Genomic DNA, 19811 nt, shown 5'->3' on the forward strand with positions numbered 1-19811 from the left:
GGCCGCATGCGGCCCGACCAACAGATCTGTGCGGCCCGTCATGATAATGCCAATACAAAGATTTTTGCATGTAGAAAAAATATTTCTAGCGTTTCTAACCACAAGAGGGCGATCATGTGTAAGCTATTGAGCTGTTCTACTCTACCTGACAAAAAGTGGGCGAGTTGTCTTCATTCATGTCGATCTACAAGTCCACAAGTAGTGTATCCACAACGCGTTGATAATTTGTAGATCGGCTCGCGTTCGGCACGCAGCGCCGTCATACGAGGAAGTGAGTGCACAACAAGTCACAGGGCGCGCAAACAAAACAGGCTGCATGTAAACAGGCTGCAGCAACATGGCGAAACGAAAACTAGCAGATGAGCACAGAGTGTTTCAGGAGAAGTGGGAAGAAGAGTTTGCATTCGTGGAAATAAACAACAAGCCAGTGTGTCTCCTTTGTCAGAGGCCAATTGCAGTCACCATACCACACTTCACGGGGATTTCGGTGACGAATACCCACCAGGTACCAACATAAGAAAGGATAAAATACGCTCACTTATTGCAGCCTTACGTGGGCAACAAAACACGCTGAGAGTCAGCTGTAAAGAGAGTGACAGAATTACAGAGGCGTCATACAAAGTGGCGTGGAATGTGGCGAGAAGCAAAAGACCTTTCACTGAAGGAGAGCTCATTAAAACATGTTGGCTGGACGCGAGTGAGTCACTGTTTGCCGATTTTAAAAATAAGGATGCTATCATCAAAAAAAAAAAAGCAGTTTTCTATGCATTTCAGGGGTACTGTGGGGTTTGAACCCCCAATGTTTTTATTGGCTGTGCCAAAAAAAAGCAGTTTTCTATGCATTTCAGGGGTACTGTGGGGTTTGAACCCCCAATTTTTTTATTGGCTGTGCCAAAAAAAAGCAGTTTTCTATGCATTTCAGGGGTACTGTGGGGTTAGAAACCCCAAAATGTTTTTGGCCGCGTCCTGGTGTCGCCGCAGAATTAAATTTCTGGGAGATCCTGTAAGAAAGGAAAGCCACTTTCACCCCTGGGCTTGCGGCCCTTGGACTTCTGGCATTTTGCTGAGTGGCCCCTGGGCCATCCAAAGTTGAGTAGCCCTGCTCTATAGGATACAACAGTACGTCCTCCCGGTGGGGGCTCCTCTCTGGCAGGTGAGTCAGTATAGGATACAACAGTACGTCCTCCCGGTGGGGGCTCCTCTCTGGCAGGTGAGCCAGCAGAACAACAGTGACAACACACAAACGTGTGTGGGGAGGAATTCATTGGTATAACAACGGCTAAATTGGGGAGAAAAAATATCTTATTATGGAAAATAGATTTTAGCGGTCCAGGCACCTTGGTCGCAGGTTCGAGTCCCGATCCCGACGAACCTTACTGTGTCCCCCCCCCCCTCTCTCTCCCCGTTTCCTGTCTACCTACTGTACAACTATCAATAAAGGCAAAAAAGACCCAGACATATCTTTAAAAAGTCATGTTGTAAGCTAGATAGATGTGCTATTTCAGTTTTTTTTAATGTTTGAATATCTTTCAAAAGTATTGTGATTATCTCAAATAATTGCGTTTAGACGTTTATGTAATAATTGTGACAACCCTACGGCGAGCGTACTTTGGTGGGACTTCAGGTGGGATAACGTGGCCTACACGCGCACACGCACACGCGCGCACATACACACACACACACACACACACACACACCAAAGAATAATATTCTGATTTTTTTTTTTTAAATAGCAGACCTACAAGCTCGAGCTTGTAGATCTGCTATTTTCCAATAGCTAAAGTATAACATAATGCTTAGTTAAAAAAACACCAAAACGGGTTCCCGACCAGACTGGGTTAGGGTTCAAATGTGATTATTTTGGGGGCCTGAATAGGTTGACCTAGAACCACTGTTATAGAGAAGGAGTATATATATATATATATTTATATATATATATATATATATATATATATATATATATATATATACACACATACACACACACACACACACACACACACACACACACACACACACACACACACACACACACACACACACACACACACACATATATATATATATATATATATATATATATATATATATAGGCCAATAAGGCCATGATGAGGCATAGCAGGGCATGCTAACAGGATGCTAACAGGAAAGATGCTAACAGGAAAAAGGATGGCTTTTGGCCGATGATAAAATAAGTATTACCGTATGTGTTTAGGAGATAATAGTACCCAGAATAGCACACAGACAGACAAGAGTCCACGAATGTAACGTGTCAGAAATAGATAACATAAAAAACAGGAAACGGACAAAATGTTTGTTTTGAATGACGACAATGACAATTCTATGTGGAATACAATAAGCTATACACACAACCAGGGCTTAATTGTTATCAGGCACACATACAGTAGGATAGGCCTAGAGAGAGATGTGCAGTGGAGAACCAACCAGGCCTGTGTGTGTGTGTGTGTGTGTGTGTGTGTGTGTGTGTGTGTGTGTGTGTGTGTGTGTGTGTGTGTGTGTGTGTGTGTGGCACAACAATAGGGCGGGTATATGGCGTGTTTAAGAAAAGACAATCAAATTCACCAGGAAACAAGTAGAATGTTCCTTTGGTTGACCATGACAACAGTGATGTTGGCAAAACGTAAACAACACAACGACCTACAGACCAGGGCAACAGGGGCAGAAACAGAATATATATATATATATATATATATATATATATATATATATATATATATATATATATATAGAACAGTGGTTCCCAAAGTGGGGTTCGGGGACCCCTAGGGGTCCTTTATGGAGTTCCAGGGGGTCCCCAGCTAAATGATAGTTTGGAACCAAATGGACCCTTATGGGTCTGTAACTCTAAGAGTGTACAAATGGAACCAAATGGACCCGTATGGGTCTGTAACTCTGAGAGTGTACAAATGGAACCAAATGGACCCGTATGGGTCTGTAACTCTAAGAGTGTACAAATGGAACCAAATGGACCCGTATGGGTCTGTAACTCTAAGAGTGTACAAATGGAACCAAATGGACCCGTATGGGTCTGTAACTCTGAGAGTGTACAAATGGAACCTAATGGACCCGTTTGCACACTCTCAAGAGTTAAATTAACATTGATTTTACAATATAAATTGGGGTATCAGAAGTCCCAGCCGTAGACTAATGCATATATATCAAACTGGGGGTGAAATGGTTGAGAATCACTGCTAGAGCCGTATCAATCTTCTCTTATGGGGGTCCCTGGAATACCTTTTCAAATGGGGGGGTCCGCGGGCTAATTGGTGTCAATGTGGGGGTCCTTGACGTGAAAAGGTTTGGGAACCACTGCTGTAGAACCCTGGTTCCCCATGGGTCGGGAGTCGGGGCCCATGTGTGGGTCGAGGACACGTTTTTAAATCGGCCCCTTCATTTTTTTTATTTTTTTTTTATCATAATTTATTTGGAGGATTTTCATTTTGGTTCTAATCATTATTTCAAAGCATAAAAAAAAGGAAAAAAGCAAAATTTTTCATGAATTAGAAAAAAGATTGAAGCGACTTGCTCACTAGTTTGGGGGCAAAAAAAACGTCTAATTTCTCTGTTGGGTCTTCTTGGAGCTAAAAGGTTTGGGAAGCACTGCTCTAGAGGCTATACGGTGTATTTAGTGCAGAGAAGAAGCACTGCTCTAGAGGCTATACGGTGTATTTAGTGCAGAAACACTGCTCTGGAGGCTATACGGTGTATTTAGTGCAGAAGAAACACTGCTCTGGAGGCTATACGGTGTATTTAGTGCAGAAGAAACACTGCTCTGGAGGCTATACGGTGTATTTAGTGCAGAAACACTGCTCTGGAGGCTATACGGTGTATTTAGTGCAGAAGAAACACTGCTCTGGAGGCTATACGGTGTATTTAGTGCAGAAACACTGCTCTGGAGGCTATACGGTGTATTTAGTGCAGAAACACTGCTCTGGAGGCTATACGGTGTATTTAGTGCAGAGAAGAAGCCCTGCTCTGGAGGCTATACGGTGTGTTTAGTGCAGAGAAGAAGCCCTGCTCTGGAGGCTATACTGTGTATTTAGTGCAGAGAAGAAGCACTGCTCTAGAGGCTATACGGTGTATTTAGTGCAGAGAAGAAGCCCTGCTCTGGAGGCTATACGGTGTATTTAGTGCAGAGAAGAAGCCCTGCTCTGGAGGCTATACGGTGTGTTTAGTGCAGAGAAGAAGCCCTGCTCTGGAGGCTATACTGTGTATTTAGTGCAGAGAAGAAGCCCTGCTCTGGAGGCTATACGGTGTATTTAGTGCAGAAGAAACACTGCTCTGGAGGCTATACGGTGTATTTAGTGCAGAGAAGAAGCCCTGCTCTGGAGGCTACGGTGTATTTAGTGCAGAGAAACGGGCTCAAAGCCAGCTAAGTGGCCAGCCGGCCAACAGGAGATTCAGCTGTCCAGAGGTCTCGGTCTCTCTCTTGGTCTCTCTCTCTCTCTCTCATTTCCATAACCGAATTTGCAACGGCAACTGTAGTAGTACTGACGAATTAAAATATCTCACAGTCAGCTTTTATTGACTGGTGTATTTTGGCCATAAAACATGATTTATTTTGATTGTTGGTATCGGTCATTGTAAGTCAATTCGTAAGTTTCTGGAATATCTTTCCCCCGTGCAATCTTTGTTTACACGCACACAACACACACGCACGCACCGAGTCTGTGTTTCCATGGATCTCCCCCCAGCTCGGCTAAGCCTGTTCAAACGTCCATTTGATTTGACTTTGAATGGACTGCGTTTTCCTCTGTGTCAGAAATGGTTGACATTAGGGGGAGGAAAAAAAAGACAGGAAACTTCACAGAGGCATTCTTTGCTTATTGGCACTTGGCTAAAATATAACTTATGTGTGATGCAGCCTTATGACGCTGCTAAAGGACAACACTGCATATCAAAGTATTATAATAACCAAAGTCCCATGCACTCCCAGGTGATATCCAGCCTCGTATAATGACATCGATATGTATTCCTACGGTAACTCTACAGCCAAGAGCTACAGTATGACTGCTAATACTGAAATCTATGCCAATCCTTTGTGATCTACTAATTAGTCCCTACCCGTTCCAAGATGGATCACAGCCTATTATTGATACATGCATTTGGAGGCAGGTGGTCCGCGGACCCCCAAGTGGTCCACGAAGCAAGCAAATTATTTGTAGACGGCAGGGGTGGTAGAGAGAAGTACGAAGAACAAGTGCCAATTAAGTCCCGGCATGCTTCAAAACAGTAACCATTGTTCCGGTCCCAAAAAAGGGGCAACGCGTCGCAGCACGACGCGTACTGTGAGCTTGTAGATCTGCTATTTTCGCTATCTTTGTCCAAAAGTGCCCTCCTTACGGGATGTCAGCCCCTGCCTCTCTAACACAGGGGTTCTCAACGTTTTTGGACCCCCGGAAATGCTTTGGCAATGTCTCGGGACCCCCGCCCCCCCTCCCAACCCCCAATATAAATTGACTGCTACAATAACCTTAATAATAGAGACAATACACCATAAATAAATACTGAAACCAGATATAATCATTAGGGAAGGTGTATGCATGTACTATGTGTACTACATGTAAACATTCATTCATTTCCATTTTCCAGCCATTCAGTTGCATTTTTTTAGAATGCGAGGGGTCGCGACCCACGGGTTGAGAACCCCTGCTCTAACACATCCCTGGTGGCGACTTCGGTTTCAATAATAGACATTAAACAATCATGTGAATGAGGCCTACAGAGACTTTGGTTTCCACAATAATCAATCACATAATGAGAGAGGCCTCCTACTGGCACGTCGACAATATTTAAAAATTTAATAATTATCTGAAGAAGATGCATAAAAAATGTTATTCTCACCCCTGTAATAATCATATGATGACGATGATACAACAGCAAAATAACTGACACCAACACTATAGCCATATAGATCTGCAGATGTTATGATCAAACAAACAAACAAACAACAACACAGGGGCATATTCAATGGACTCCATGAGATTACAGGCATGACTAAACACGTCAAAATATCAAAGGGCATAGCCTTCTCTCCTCCGCTGGGAGAATGTGTTGCCTAGGACTGTCTGGATGCGTGCCAGACTGACTGGCACGCACACTGGATGTGCGCACGCACACACACTGGACACTGGCTGTGCGCACGCACGCACGCACGCACGCACACACACACACAATGGACACACACACACACGCACGCACGCACGCACGCACACAGGATGTGTGCCAGACTGGCACAGACCCGAGGAGCGGAGCTGAAACTGGTGGTACAGCCAGTGGTGTAAAAAGTACTCAAATGTCTTACTTAACCCTTTCAGCGCTATCATTTATTGAAAAATCACACCCGTGTGAACTGAGTGGTGCAACCCCCCTCTCTCTCTCCCTCTCTCTCATTAGCAGGCAACAGTGCAGTACTATCTCTCTCTCTCTGTTTCTGGCACAACAGCGCCCCTACTGGTACTGATTCTCATAGTCACATAGGTGAACGTCACATAGTTAATAGGTAGGTGAACGTCACGGACATTGCTGTTCCTTGGAGTGGTTGCACCACTCAAAAATTAGGATCTAATTCACGCCAGCATTTTTTTAATTTGAGCTCTTATTTTGAAAAGCCGCCATTTCCGCTCCACTAGCAGTAGTCCTAATTTAGGAATTTACACGGAGCTGGGCCGGCCTTGTTTACATTGTGAATCCAGACCGGAGCTCTGCAGAGCACCAGATCGTCTGCTCTGTGCCGTCAAAGAAACGTTGTTTTGACCAAAAATGCCATCTCGGACAAGGAATAGGAGATGCAGGCGATTGAAAGAAACGGATAGAATGGATTATTATGGCAACGACGATCTAAGATGGGCGATCCAGTGCTGTGCTAACAACACAGCTAGCTAACCGGCTAACGTAAGTAGCATTTTGGCTCGAGCAATCGAACGCACTATAAAAGCGCAATTGACAAAGGTCTTCGGTCTTCGGCTAATTTAGTATAAAAATTAGGCTTCAATTGACAAATGTCTTCGGCAATGGCGCTGAAAGTATTAAGTAAAAGTATCAATACTGCAATGCAGAAGTACTACAATACGTTACAAGTAAAAGTCCCGGAATTCAAAATGTACTCGAGTAAAAGGTACAAAAGTATCGGATTCGAAATGTACTTTAATGTACCAAAAAGCAGCACAGAATGAATGAAGTTTTCAAAAGTATAAAAATATTTAGAAAGTTGCGAGCATTAAACGCACTGTGAGCTTGTAGATCTGCTATTTTCAAATGGCCGACATCAGTGACATGTAGGGTGGATGTTATTGTGGTTATAATCAAAGTAACTAAAGTTTTCAAATAATTGTAGTGGAGTAAAAGTACCTAAAAAATGTACTGCAAAATCCTCATATTTGCTCTCGCCCTGTCCAGAACTCACGTGCACTTTACCATCTAGAAGCACGCACTCACACACATGCCATTTACCATCTAGAAGCACGCACTCACACACGTGCACTATACCATCTAGAAGCACGCACTCAAACACGTGCACTTTACCATCTAGAAGCACGCACTCACACACATGCCATTTACCATCTAAAAGCACGCACTCACACACGTGCACTTTACCATCAAGAAGCACACACGTGCACTTTACCATCTAGAAGCACGCACTCACACACGTGCACTTTACCATCTAGAAGCACACACTCACACACGTGCACTTTACCATCTAGAAGCACGCTCTCACACACGTGCACTTTACCATCAAGAAGCACGCACTCACACACGTGCACTTTACCATCTAGAAGCACACACTCACACACGTGCACTATACCATATAGAAGCACGCACTCACACACATGCCATTTACCATCTAGAAGCACGCACTCACACACATGCACTATACCAATCTAGAAGCACGCACTCACACACACGTGCACTCTACGGTGCACAAGTGCTGTATACCGTATGCTGCTACCGTCAAACGCATCTTAAAGCTGAGGTCTATTTTTTTGTATACTGTTGAAATAAGTCTTGAGAAAAAAGTGCTGCTATTTGTCCCAAAGTGACTGCAAACAATTGCTGCTATTTGTTGTTGTTGTTGTATGTAACGACGCAATGTGACATAGCTCTGTTTACACAATGCTCTACTGTCATTCCCCTCCCCCAACTGTTTTTGTTTTAGTTATATTTTGACACTTGCTTTGGCAACGTAAAGCAATACGTTCAGCTATGATATGATATGATATGATACAGTACTTTATTGTCAGTTCACGCTGAAATGTGTCTTGCGACCCAGCAGCCAAGTATGCAGAACACATATACACACATTTGACATCAACACAAAGAACAAGACAATTTACAGACATATAAGACATGAAGACAAGAGCAATGTCCACCGCTTAGATTACCCCGTGGCGCTACTACGACTCCTGATTAAGCCTCAAGGTCGACTGGTGGACAAAGGACCTTTTAGTCTGACCTTATTGTATGCTATGTATGTACACCATATCTCCTTCCTGAAGGTAGCAACCTATATTCTCCATACAACACATGCTTAGTATTAGAGGTGATATTCCTCGCTAAACCTTAGGATGCTGTTATCATACGTGGATGTATGTATAAAGTTTCTGAAGTGGTTGTCCAACAATCTTTGAACAATAAAATGTTCAGTGTTGTTACTTGTTGCAGCAGTTGTGACTTTAGGGCTGCAGACAAACATCCATACCAGGTGGTACTACAGTACTGAAGAACACTCATGATAACAGAAGTGGAAAAACAAAATACGTTGTCATGCCCATAAAGCTCCTTTGAATTGTTATTGTACTATGCAGAGTATAGACCAACACATTTTGCCTTTATGTATAGGCAGTATCGACACAAATATATACCGTGCACGAATATACATACATGGGACACACACACGCGCACGCACGCACGCACGCACGCACAAGCACACGCACGCACACACAGAGAGAGAGAGAGCGGCATGTCACAAAAGCTCTGCTGAGGCTGGTCGGTTATAGCCTACTGTACTATATATACAGTATAAATAATAAAGATGTAACAGGCGTCGCTTTGATTCTTGCTCACCAGATCGTCCAGGATGGTGACGGGGAAATCAAACATGCACATCTTGACCGGCTGAGCCAAGGCTTTGTGCAGACTGAACAGGGACTTGGTATCCATGTATGCTGCTGTAGGACAGATCTCAGATCAGTCTGAACGGGGACTTGGTAATAGTATCCATGGTGCTGCTGCTGCATTAAAACAGATCTCACAGACCTCAGAGAGTGAGACGGCAGCACGCCAACGACATCGCAGAGGAATCACACACACACACACACACACACACACACACACACACACACACACACACACACACACACACACACACACACACACACACACACACACACACACACACACACACACACACACACACACACACACACACACACACACACACACACACACACACACACACACACAATCTCTCTTACATCAAATACACGTAACGAAAAAGAAAAACAAAGAAAAAGTACAAAGAAATACAAAAACAAAAAATAATAACTCCCAGGCTGGCTGCTATACCCTCCTGTGGCGAGTCGCTCTGCCTGACTGTCGCTGGCTCTACCGAGGAGGACTGAGAGGAGAAAAAAAGAACATCCACCATCCTCCCCACTCCCCTCGTTTCCTTCTCCCCCCTCCCCTCGCCCTCCCTCTCTCTCACACCCACTCCAGCACACCCCCAACAAACACTTGTGTCTCTCACAAGGGAATGTCTGTGCTTAACAAGCAGCTGCTCTATAGTCCCCTCTCCTCCTATTCCATCCTGCAGATGGTATTGTAGGTATTGCCCCAACCTCTCAGTACGATAAGACTCCGTTTGCCTTGCACGCCATGAGCCAGTGACTGTCCGTCCGTCCGTCCATAGCGTTTCTCGCTCTGCCCAGAGCGGAGCGAGCGAGCGAGGCTGCACAAGTTCGTTCGTATAATCGTATAACGCTCACTAAATCATTCACACTCCATCCGTATACCACACATCGTCACACACAACGCTATACAGCTGCTCCAGGCTGCAATAAACATAAAGGAGGGGCTGAGACGAGGCATTTACAAAGCTCCAAGTGTAGCAGGTGCTGCTGCTGATGATGATGATGACTGATATTCTCCTGGCTTGTTATCCTGGACCTGACGTCGAAATTAAAAGAAAATGTCTTCTAAATCCTGACAGTTTTCTGAATATGTTTCTAATATCAGTGGTGCTCAGTATTTCTTCATGTCAGGGACCCCAAAAATTATATGTAATTGGCCACCGACCCCCCCATCTGAAAACAAATGTTCGCTCTGAACGAATATATATTCAAAGATTTGCACCACATTTTCACGATTTAAAAAAAATAGAAGACCTACAAGCTCGTAGCGCGGCACTCGGTGCCGCGCTATGAGCTTGTAGATCTGCTATTTTTCAATAGCTAAAGTATAACATATGCTATAAACATCAATAGGGGTTCCCGCCCAAAATGGGTTATTACACGCCGCGGCGTCGATATAAAAACAAACAACAGACGCAACAAGCTCCCGTTTTCCTTCGTTTCCGACGTTCTTTATGTTGGTTCACTCGCTGTGTTTTGTTATGGCTTTCCTCTAGCTCCAGTTAGCTGGGTTAGCATTAGCTTCTGTCGCCCCACTCGCTCCGCGTTGCGGCGTTCAGAGTGTGGGTTTAGTCTGCCGTTCAGACTATGGGTTTTATGGCCAAGTCTCCCGTTTGGCTTAGAAGGCAGCCTATCGTGAAAAAAGGTGTCCAGTACGGTCGTCTTTGCGGTCGTGAGTAGTGCTGCGTGCAAATGCAGTGCGGGCGCTTTACAAGCACCTGGCAAAAACAATGTGTGCAGGGGAAGGAATGAGTTCTTTCTTGCAAGGTAAACGTATTAAACCTATGAAACAACTATAGTAAACTAGATTAATGTCTCTTCAGGGATATGTCCTCTGACTTTCCCAAACCTTTATTTTTGCTGACCATTGTTTAAAATATACTACCTAACAAAAGCACCACGAAGTAAACTGACTTCCCTGCTTCGCTTTACGTACGAAACGGAACACAGTATACGACACATTGTGTTGCGACACTGTGCCTGCGAGCTTGTAGATTTGCTATTTGTGGAAATAAAATTAACAATTACTACTACAATGTCTTCTTTAACCCATTCAGGACGGGAACCCCATTTGGTGTTTTAAGCATTGATACTTTAGGTGTTGAAAAATAGCAGATCTACAATCTACAGCCACTGAGTGCCATGCTACGAGCTTGTAGATCTGCAATCTTTTTGAAAAGTCTTGAAAATGTGGCGCAATTTTCTGGGATTTTCTGCCTTTATTTAGAAACAGGGAGAGAGAGAGAGAGAGACAGGGAATGACACTTGGTGGGAATCAAACCCACGACTCATTAGAGCCTATATGTGGTATGCGTCTCAACCACTCAGCCATCGGTGACTGAATGTTTGGAATTTTCTTGGGAAGATTTCGCCAATATTGGGACACCAGGCTTAATGTGGTTATAAGGACAATGGAATGTGGAATCTTTGGCTGAAAACATTAAAAAACCAAAAATGTTTTATTGGCTAAGCTGAGATGGACACAATGGCTCAAGAGATGGTTTATTTTTAATTTTTTTATGTCGTTTTGTTTTTACAGTTTGGAAGTTTGCCTCTGAACCGAACACAGGATACGATAGACTGGATGATAGCCGACTTGTGAAGCTTATATACAACAATGCAATGGCCCAGCTTTGAAGAAACATATCCAGGGACGTGCACACATAGACATCAGCCCCTGCCCTTTTACCCGTCTGTAAAACAACTGCCCTCTCCAGGCCGTGAATGCAGAATTTACATTTCCATGTCATATATGTATACTGGAAGGCATGCAGCGTGGGAGGCATCCTTTGGTTAGACATAAGGTTGGTGAGGGGTGCGTTAAAACGACCGGATTAAGGTTGGTGAGGGGTGCGTTAAAACGACCGGATTAAGGTTGGTGAGGGGTGCGTTAAAACGACCGGATTAAGGTTGGTGAGGGGTGCGTTAAAACGACCGGATTAAGGTTGGTGAGGAGTGCGTTAAAACGACCGGATTAAGGTTGGTGAGGGGTGCGTTAAAACGACCGGATTAAGGTTGGTGAGGGGTGCGTTAACACGACCGGATTAAGGTTGGTGAGGGGTGCGTTAAAACGACCGGATTAAGGTTGGTGAGGGGTGCGTTAAGACGACCGGAATAAGGTTGGTGAGGGGTACGTTAAGACGACCGGATTAAGGTTGGTGAGGGGTTCGTTAAGACGACCGGATTAAGGTTGGTGAGGGGTGCGTTAAAACGACCGGATTAAGGTTGGTGAGGGGTGCGTTAAAACGACCGGATTAAGGTTGGTGAGGGGTGCGTTAAAACGACCGGATTAAGGTTGGTGAGGGGTGCATTAAAATGACCGGATTAAGGTTGGTGAGGGGTGCGTTAAGACGACCGGATTAAGGTTGGTGAGGGGTGCGTTAAAACGACCGGATTAAGGTTGGTGAGGGGTGCGTTAAAACGACCGGATTAAGGTTGGTGAGGGGTGCGTTAAAACGACCGGATTAAGGTTGGTGAGGGGTGCGTTAAGACGACCGGATTAAGGTTGGTGAGGGGTGCGTTAAAACGACCGGATTAAGGTTGGTGAGGGGTGCGTTAAAACGACCGGATTAAGGTTGGTGAGGGGTGCGTTAACACGACTGGATTAAGGTTGGTGAGGGGTGCGTTAAAACGACCGGATTAAGGTTGGTGAGGGGTGCGTTAAAACGACCGGATTAAGGTTGGTGAGGAGTGCGTTAAAACGACCGGATTAAGGTTGGTGAGGGGTGCGTTAAAACGACCGGATTAAGGTTGGTGAGGGGTGCGTTAAAACGACCGGATTAAGGTTGGTGAGGGGTGCGTTAAAACAACCGGATTAAGGTTGGTGAGGGGTGCGTTAAGACGACCGGATTAAGGTTGGTGAGGGGTGCGTTAAAACGACCGGATTAAGGTTGGTGAGGGGTGCGTTAAAACGACCGGATTAAGGTTGGTGAGGGGTGTGTTAAAACGATCGGATTAAGGTTGGTGAGGGGTGCGTTAAAACGACCGGATTAAGGTTGGTGAGGGGTGCGTTAAAACGACCGGATTAAGGTTGGTGAGGGGTGCGTTAAAACGACCGGATTAAGGTTGGTGAGGGGTGTGTTAAAACGACCGGATTAAGGTTGGTGAGGGGTGCGTTAAAACGACCGGATTAAGGTTGGTGAGGGGTGCGTTAACACGACCGGATTAAGGTTGGTGAGGAGGGGTGCGTTGGGAGAGGGTTAAGGTTAGGTTTAGGTGTGCTGCCCCGTGGGAGGTTAGGGTTAGGGTGAGGGTTTGAGATAGGTTGTAGGACTAATGACTGGTCTTACCCCCAAAGTCTCCTGAACTTCAACGCAGAATTTTTCGTTGAACAAATTTGTTTAGAAATCCATGTCGTTACACCGCATCTCCACTATAGCTAAAGAGTGCTGGGGTTGCGCCCCGAAAATAGCTGATCTACAAGCTCTCAGCTTGTTGTGAGCTTGTAGATCTGCTATTTTCGCTACCTTTGTCCAAAAGTGCCCTCTTAGATTTCAGCCCCTGCCTCTCTAACACTCTCTGCACTGTCCCTGAACAAGTGAACATATCTGTCTGTTGTGTTGCACTAGCAAACAGTTCAGAGACGGCACATGATTGTGCTCATTCATGCCAAACAGGTTTCCACATTTAACCCATTTAAATGGCCTGACCTCGGAATTAAAAAAAAATCTTCGAAATCCTCCAGTTTTCTGATATAAATATTTTCACGATTTTTCAAAAATAGCAGACCTAAAAGCTCGTAGCGCGCCACTCGGTGGCGCGCTATGAGCTTGTAGATCTGCTATTTTTCAATAGCTAAATTACAACATAATGTTTAAAACACCATTTTGGGGTTCCCGCCCCAAAATGGGTTAAAATACAATACTTCTGTTTTTGTCTTTGCACACTGGCTAGACTCGCGTTGCCAGACTCTCGCAATTTATAAATGCTTCCGTCATATACTGTCATTACTGTCTGGAGCAACGGAAGGTCTATCATGCGTAAAATATAAAGCGGAAGTGAAGCCGCCTCCTCCCCACTTCCGTTTCATCTTTACAGTCGTGCACATTTATCCTAAATATAGAGGATAGCCTCTATAGCTTGCTGCTTAGCAGAAATGGAAATAATTTTTTTTTAGCTCTAAAGATATTTTAAAATATGTTTTCATGAACGGAAATGACAGATTACTCGGTGCATGTAGTTCCATATAGCATTCAGAGATTGTGGAATAGTTGTCTGGCTACGTGAGACTACAGCTACACACAGTACACACTGGCCAACATTTAACAACTCCACACAAAATGAGGCCCAGTCAGACATCAGAAATATATTCTCGCCTGCAGGCTAAAACTACACAGTGTGCTGCGTGCAAGAGGGCAGATTTTAAAACAGGAGCAGAAAGAAAAGAAAAGACAGAATTCTATGCATCCCGATACAAATGCAAATGAACGCTGACATTAACCCATTTTGACCTGGGAACGATTCTACAAATGTCTTCTAAATCCTGACAGGATTCTATATCAGTGGTTCTCAACCTTTTTCATGTCAAGGACCCCCAGAATTATATGTATTTGGCCGTGGACTCCCATCTGAAAATATGTAGTTCCAGGGAAACCCCAGAAGCAAAGATACGAGTTTAAAACGTTCGTTGTGAAAGAATATATATATATATATATATATTCAAAGATGCACTACATTTTCACGAATTTTCAAAAATAGCAGACCTACAAGCTCAAGCCTGTAGATCTGTTATTTTTCAATAGCTAAAGTATAACATAATGCTTAAAACACCAACAGGGGTTCCTGCCCAAAATGGGTTAAGATTTAAAGTACAGTGCAAAGTGAAGACGGACAGAGAGAGTTGCCAACATTATGTTCACACAACAGACGGTGAAAAGAATGCAAAGACAAGAGAGAGAGGAGAGAGAGAAGAGCGAGGGGGGAGGGAGGGGGGGGTGCAGAGACAGTGTGTGAACTGCTTTCACATGCAGGGGCCGTAACGTCCCACGGCTGGGAGAATACTGTAGAATGCCGGGGTTACCATGGAAACTGTTAAGGGAAAGCCATCTCCTCACTCACAGGGAGGGCAGCCAGAAACAGAAAGAATCCCCCAGCTAAAAAAAATGTACACTTCATCGTACCTATATACACGTACAGCTCGGGGAGGCACAAATAACACATTTCTGTTTTTTATTTTCGCTGAGCAATGAACGCAGCTGCATCGGCAGCAAAGTATAAACGAGGGATTTTGAAAGAGCAGTCATCCACTTAACCCCCTTATGGCTAGTGACGTAATTGACGTAATGAATAAAAAAAGCCATCATAACCGTTGACGTAAATGACGTAATCGCTTTATTCCCTATAATCGGGGGTTTAATGTATCAAAATGTAGCAACATTTAGCTTGTTTGGCTAACGGCCGATGTGATCTACCCAGAACCGGCCGAAATCCTTGCGTGCACGTGCGCGGTCTTTATGTGCATCGCTGCGTAAAATGCGATATTTGGGGCTTGATTAGAGCTTCATTTGACTTAGTCATTAAAATAAACGATGATAGCTTAGCATCCCGGACATCTGACTGTGTAGCACAGTGGAGAAAACTAGCGGATGTTGTGATCACGTGGACAGGAAATGACATCGCCAGATTCGCTCTATTTGGTCAAAATCGGCATAATGGTGAAGTTACCGCCACCATCAGGACTGGGTATAATACTATAGGATTACTGTGTTAGAAGTGTGAGATTTGGGGCTCCATTTTCGTCACCGCTAAACCCCTTAGCCCTAAACTTCTTTGCCTTTGTTTTCTATTTTGCTAAACATTTTTGAATAGTTAAAATGGCCAGTCTACAAGCTCACAACGTGTCAATGTAGATGCTAGCTTAACTATTCAAAAATATTTTTCAAAATAGTAAAACAAAAAGGCAAAGAAGAAGTTTAGGGATAAGGGGTTTAGCAGTGACGAAAATGGAGCCCATAGTGTATACATGTCACAGATTTTTCTATTGGCATTAAAATGACGAATTAAACATATGAATAGTGCAGGTTATAAAAGGCACAATCCACTGTTAATTAGGGTGGCCATAAGAGGGTTAAGACAGGGCAGGAAGCTCGGGAACTGGAAGCTGCACTGTGTAATCAACAGTTCAGCCTCCCGTGGCCTAAAGACAAAGGCAGGACAGGGTGGTGACCGTGCAGGTATACACAGTCAGCTACACACACACAACAGGTACACACAACTACACACAGGGTGGTGCAGGTACATACAACTACAACAAGAGCAAACCACACAAACCGCAATTAGGCTACAACATATGACACTGAGACACTGAAGGCTATAATTACTAGTATTCCATTCTATCAGCAAGGTCTTACGTAGCCACTAGCCAGACAACTATTCCACAATCTCCGAATGCTCTATAGAGTCTGGAACTACACCTCCTGAATGCTACATAGAGTCTGGAACTACACCTCCTGAATGCTATATAGAGTCTGGAACTACACCTCCTGAATGCTATATAGAGTCTGGAACTACACCTCCTGAATGCTATATAGAGTCTGGAACTACACCTCCTGAATGCTACATAGAGTCTGGAACTACACCTCCTGAATGCTATATAGAGTCTGGAACTACACCTCCTGAATGCTATATAGAGTCTGGAACTACACCTCCTGAATGCTACATAGAGTCTGGAACTACACCTCCTGAATGCTATATAGAGTCTGGAACTACACCGCCTGAATGCTATATAGAGTCTGGAACTACACCTCCTGAATGCTATCTAAAGTCTGGAACTACACCTTCCGAAATCCGAGCAAGGAAGCTGCCATTTCCGTTCACGAACATTCATTTTAAAATGTCTTTACATTTTATTTTTTTAATGTCCATTTCTGCTAAGCACTAGTAACAGCAAGCTATACATGCTTAGATGTCTATCTATTTATATTCAGATAATATTGCGCAAGACGAAACAGAAGTGCGTAGGAGGCTTCACTTCCACTTTATCGCTTGCTCATGATCAGAGCTTCCGTTCTCCAGACTGTATGACCGGAAAGCATTTGAACATTGCGAGAGGCAACAGTCTGGCCACGCGAGACTATCAGCAAGGCTGTGTGTAAGTTCAGGATGTTGAGTTTTGATCGTCGGGTTACAACGTTGTGTTCACGTCAACTTGCCTTTTTTTTTATGAAAGAAATGCATTTTAGTCGACTAAATCAACTGCAGATTTAGTCGACTAAAATCTTATGATATTTAGTCAACTAAAACTAAAATTTGACTAAAACTAAATGAAAACCATTCAAGAGACTATAATATATGCGACTAAAAACTCAAATCAAACTTTGCTGCCAAAACCTAACACTGGTATATACTGAGGCTATAGAGACGATGCTGAAGAGAGACAATGGGACACACTCTTGGACACATGCAGGCTGTGGACCTGTGCACGCTAGTACGGCGGGGCACTGACGAACGAGCATTTCCTAGACGAGAGGTCCACTTCAGGGCCAAGAACATCACAGACAGTGGCTATTGTTAACGCATATCAATGAGGCCTTTACTGAGAGAGAGAGAAAAAAAAAAAAAGTAGAAAAACAAACGCAGGGATACATGTATGACGTGTGTGTGCGTGCTTGCGTGCGCGTGTGTGAGAGAGAGAGAGAGAGAGAGAGAGAGAGACAGAGAGAGAGTTGAGTATGAGTAGGGGGAGAGAGAGAGAGAGACAGAGAGAGATGAAGAGAAATGGAGTGTATTGGTGTATTAATTGGCAGAATTTGGCACTGTGTCTGCACCTGATCTTGGCACTAGTACACACACCTACACTGTACAGTGTAAACACCATATACTGTAGATAATCTATTAAAAAATGAGAAAGACAAATCCTTTTTTTGCCATTTATATTATGTAAATTATCTCGACATGTGAGCATGAGTGTGTGCGTGTGCGTGCGTGCGACTGTCTGTTTGTAATTCTACAGTATATTCTTAAACAGCAAAAGCACAATATTTCCTGCTTGATTGATTGCAACGTCACATTGTACGTCTTTATTCTGGTAGGCCAATGTGTTTGCATAATTTGTATTTATTTTTTTATTTCTTTCAAACTTATCACCATGGCAATGTAAAAACATAATGTGTCCCAAGAATAGCAACAGCTGAAGGCCATAGTAGACCTGCCTGTCACCAACATGGAACAACAGTGGTGATGCCCTGCCTGACATTAGAAGGCCAATTCATTCATACTACAGTTTGTTTGGTCACCTTATCACCTAAAACTGGATGAATACATATGTATAGGCATTTCGTGTTTACACGTATTTTTGGATTAAATGTCTAATATGTGTTTTAATTACAAAAAGACACTAATGAGGTCCCTGGTTCCATCATCATCATCAATCATATCCCAGCTCAGGTGCACCACCACCACCACCACCACCACTAGCCATTCCCAATCAAAGCATCAACAACAACAACGCCGAATTCAGGACATATGCATTGATGAATGATGATCAATAAAATAATACACAAATATATATATATAACCTTACCTGTTTTTCCAGCATGATCATTCTCTCAGAATCATGACCTTCGTGGAGCCCGTATTGTATCCATAAAAACACGTACGTTCAGGTCATCAGATGCACTTTAATGTCTTTCTCCTTGATCTTCTGGCAGCATCAGCATTTCACACGGATTTAGAAAAAGAAAGGGAAAAAACTAAGAAATGTGATGCTCCTTTCCTTATATAGCTAACATCGCAAAGGATGGTCGCTTTCTTTCTGTGGGAAATGCCCTCAATGACTCCTCGACCACCATGCACATCCGTCCGAGTGAAAAAGCATCACTTCTTGTGTTTTATTTTATATTCATCCCGATCAACCAGATCGGAAAATGAGAATACATGGGGAAAAAACATCGAGCTGTTAGCAGCCTCTACGCTAGCTATAGCTGCTAGCAGAGAAGCACACAATCCAGGCAGCGATAATCAAAAATGTATTTGTCTTCTTCTCTCTCTCTCTCTCTCTCGATCTGCCTACATCATTTGGTATATTCTCCTCCTCCTCCTCCTCCTCCTACTCCTCCAGTCGTGCGTGGAAAATAAACACACACACACAACGGGTCCGTGTGTGTGTGTATCTCTCGTCTTTTTATTGTATTTTATATAAATCCCATTTCGTTATTAATTAATCGACAGCATATCCCACAATACATACAGTAATAGGAATAATGCAGCTATATAGTCGACGATCGACGTTACATGTGGATCACTACACTGACTGATGCTTTTAAATGGATGCTGCTGCTGTTGCTGGCTGCTGCTGGCTGGATGGATGGATGGCTGACCCGTGGATGGATGGAATGTTTTTTTTAAAGGGCTGAGTTGTAAAATATTGACCACACAGAGGAGGCTGGAGCTGCAGTCCACACAGATACGCACGCACGCACGCACGCACGCCCGCACACACACACACACACACACACACACACACACACACACACACACACACACACACACACACACACACACACACACACACACACACACACACGCACACACACACACACACACACACACAGCAATACGGAAAACGGACGTACGCTCTTGAACGCACCCCACTTATAGTGGTTTATATATCACCGTTTCCCAAACAGTGGACCGGGAGTTGACTCCGGGACCCATTGTAATCAT

The 19811-nt window shown here is 43.9% G+C and overlaps 1 protein-coding gene across 1 annotated transcript in view; it reads right to left on the reverse strand.

The window, feature by feature from the left end:
- LOC306933568 (ral guanine nucleotide dissociation stimulator-like) overlaps window positions 1–19416 on the reverse strand; it is an 82620-nt gene extending 63204 nt beyond the window's left edge. Inside the window, exon 1 of the mRNA XM_079515835.1 lies at window positions 18670–19416. Coding sequence (XP_079371961.1) covers window positions 18670–18690 — 21 coding nt within the window. The 5' untranslated portion in view covers window positions 18691–19416. The remainder of the gene's footprint in view (window positions 1–18669) is intronic.
- Window positions 19417–19811: the final 395 nt, after the last annotated feature.

This window comes from Electrona antarctica (genome assembly GCF_951216825.1).
Source record: "Electrona antarctica genome assembly, chromosome: 12".
Taxonomy (NCBI): Eukaryota; Metazoa; Chordata; class Actinopteri; order Myctophiformes; family Myctophidae; genus Electrona; species Electrona antarctica.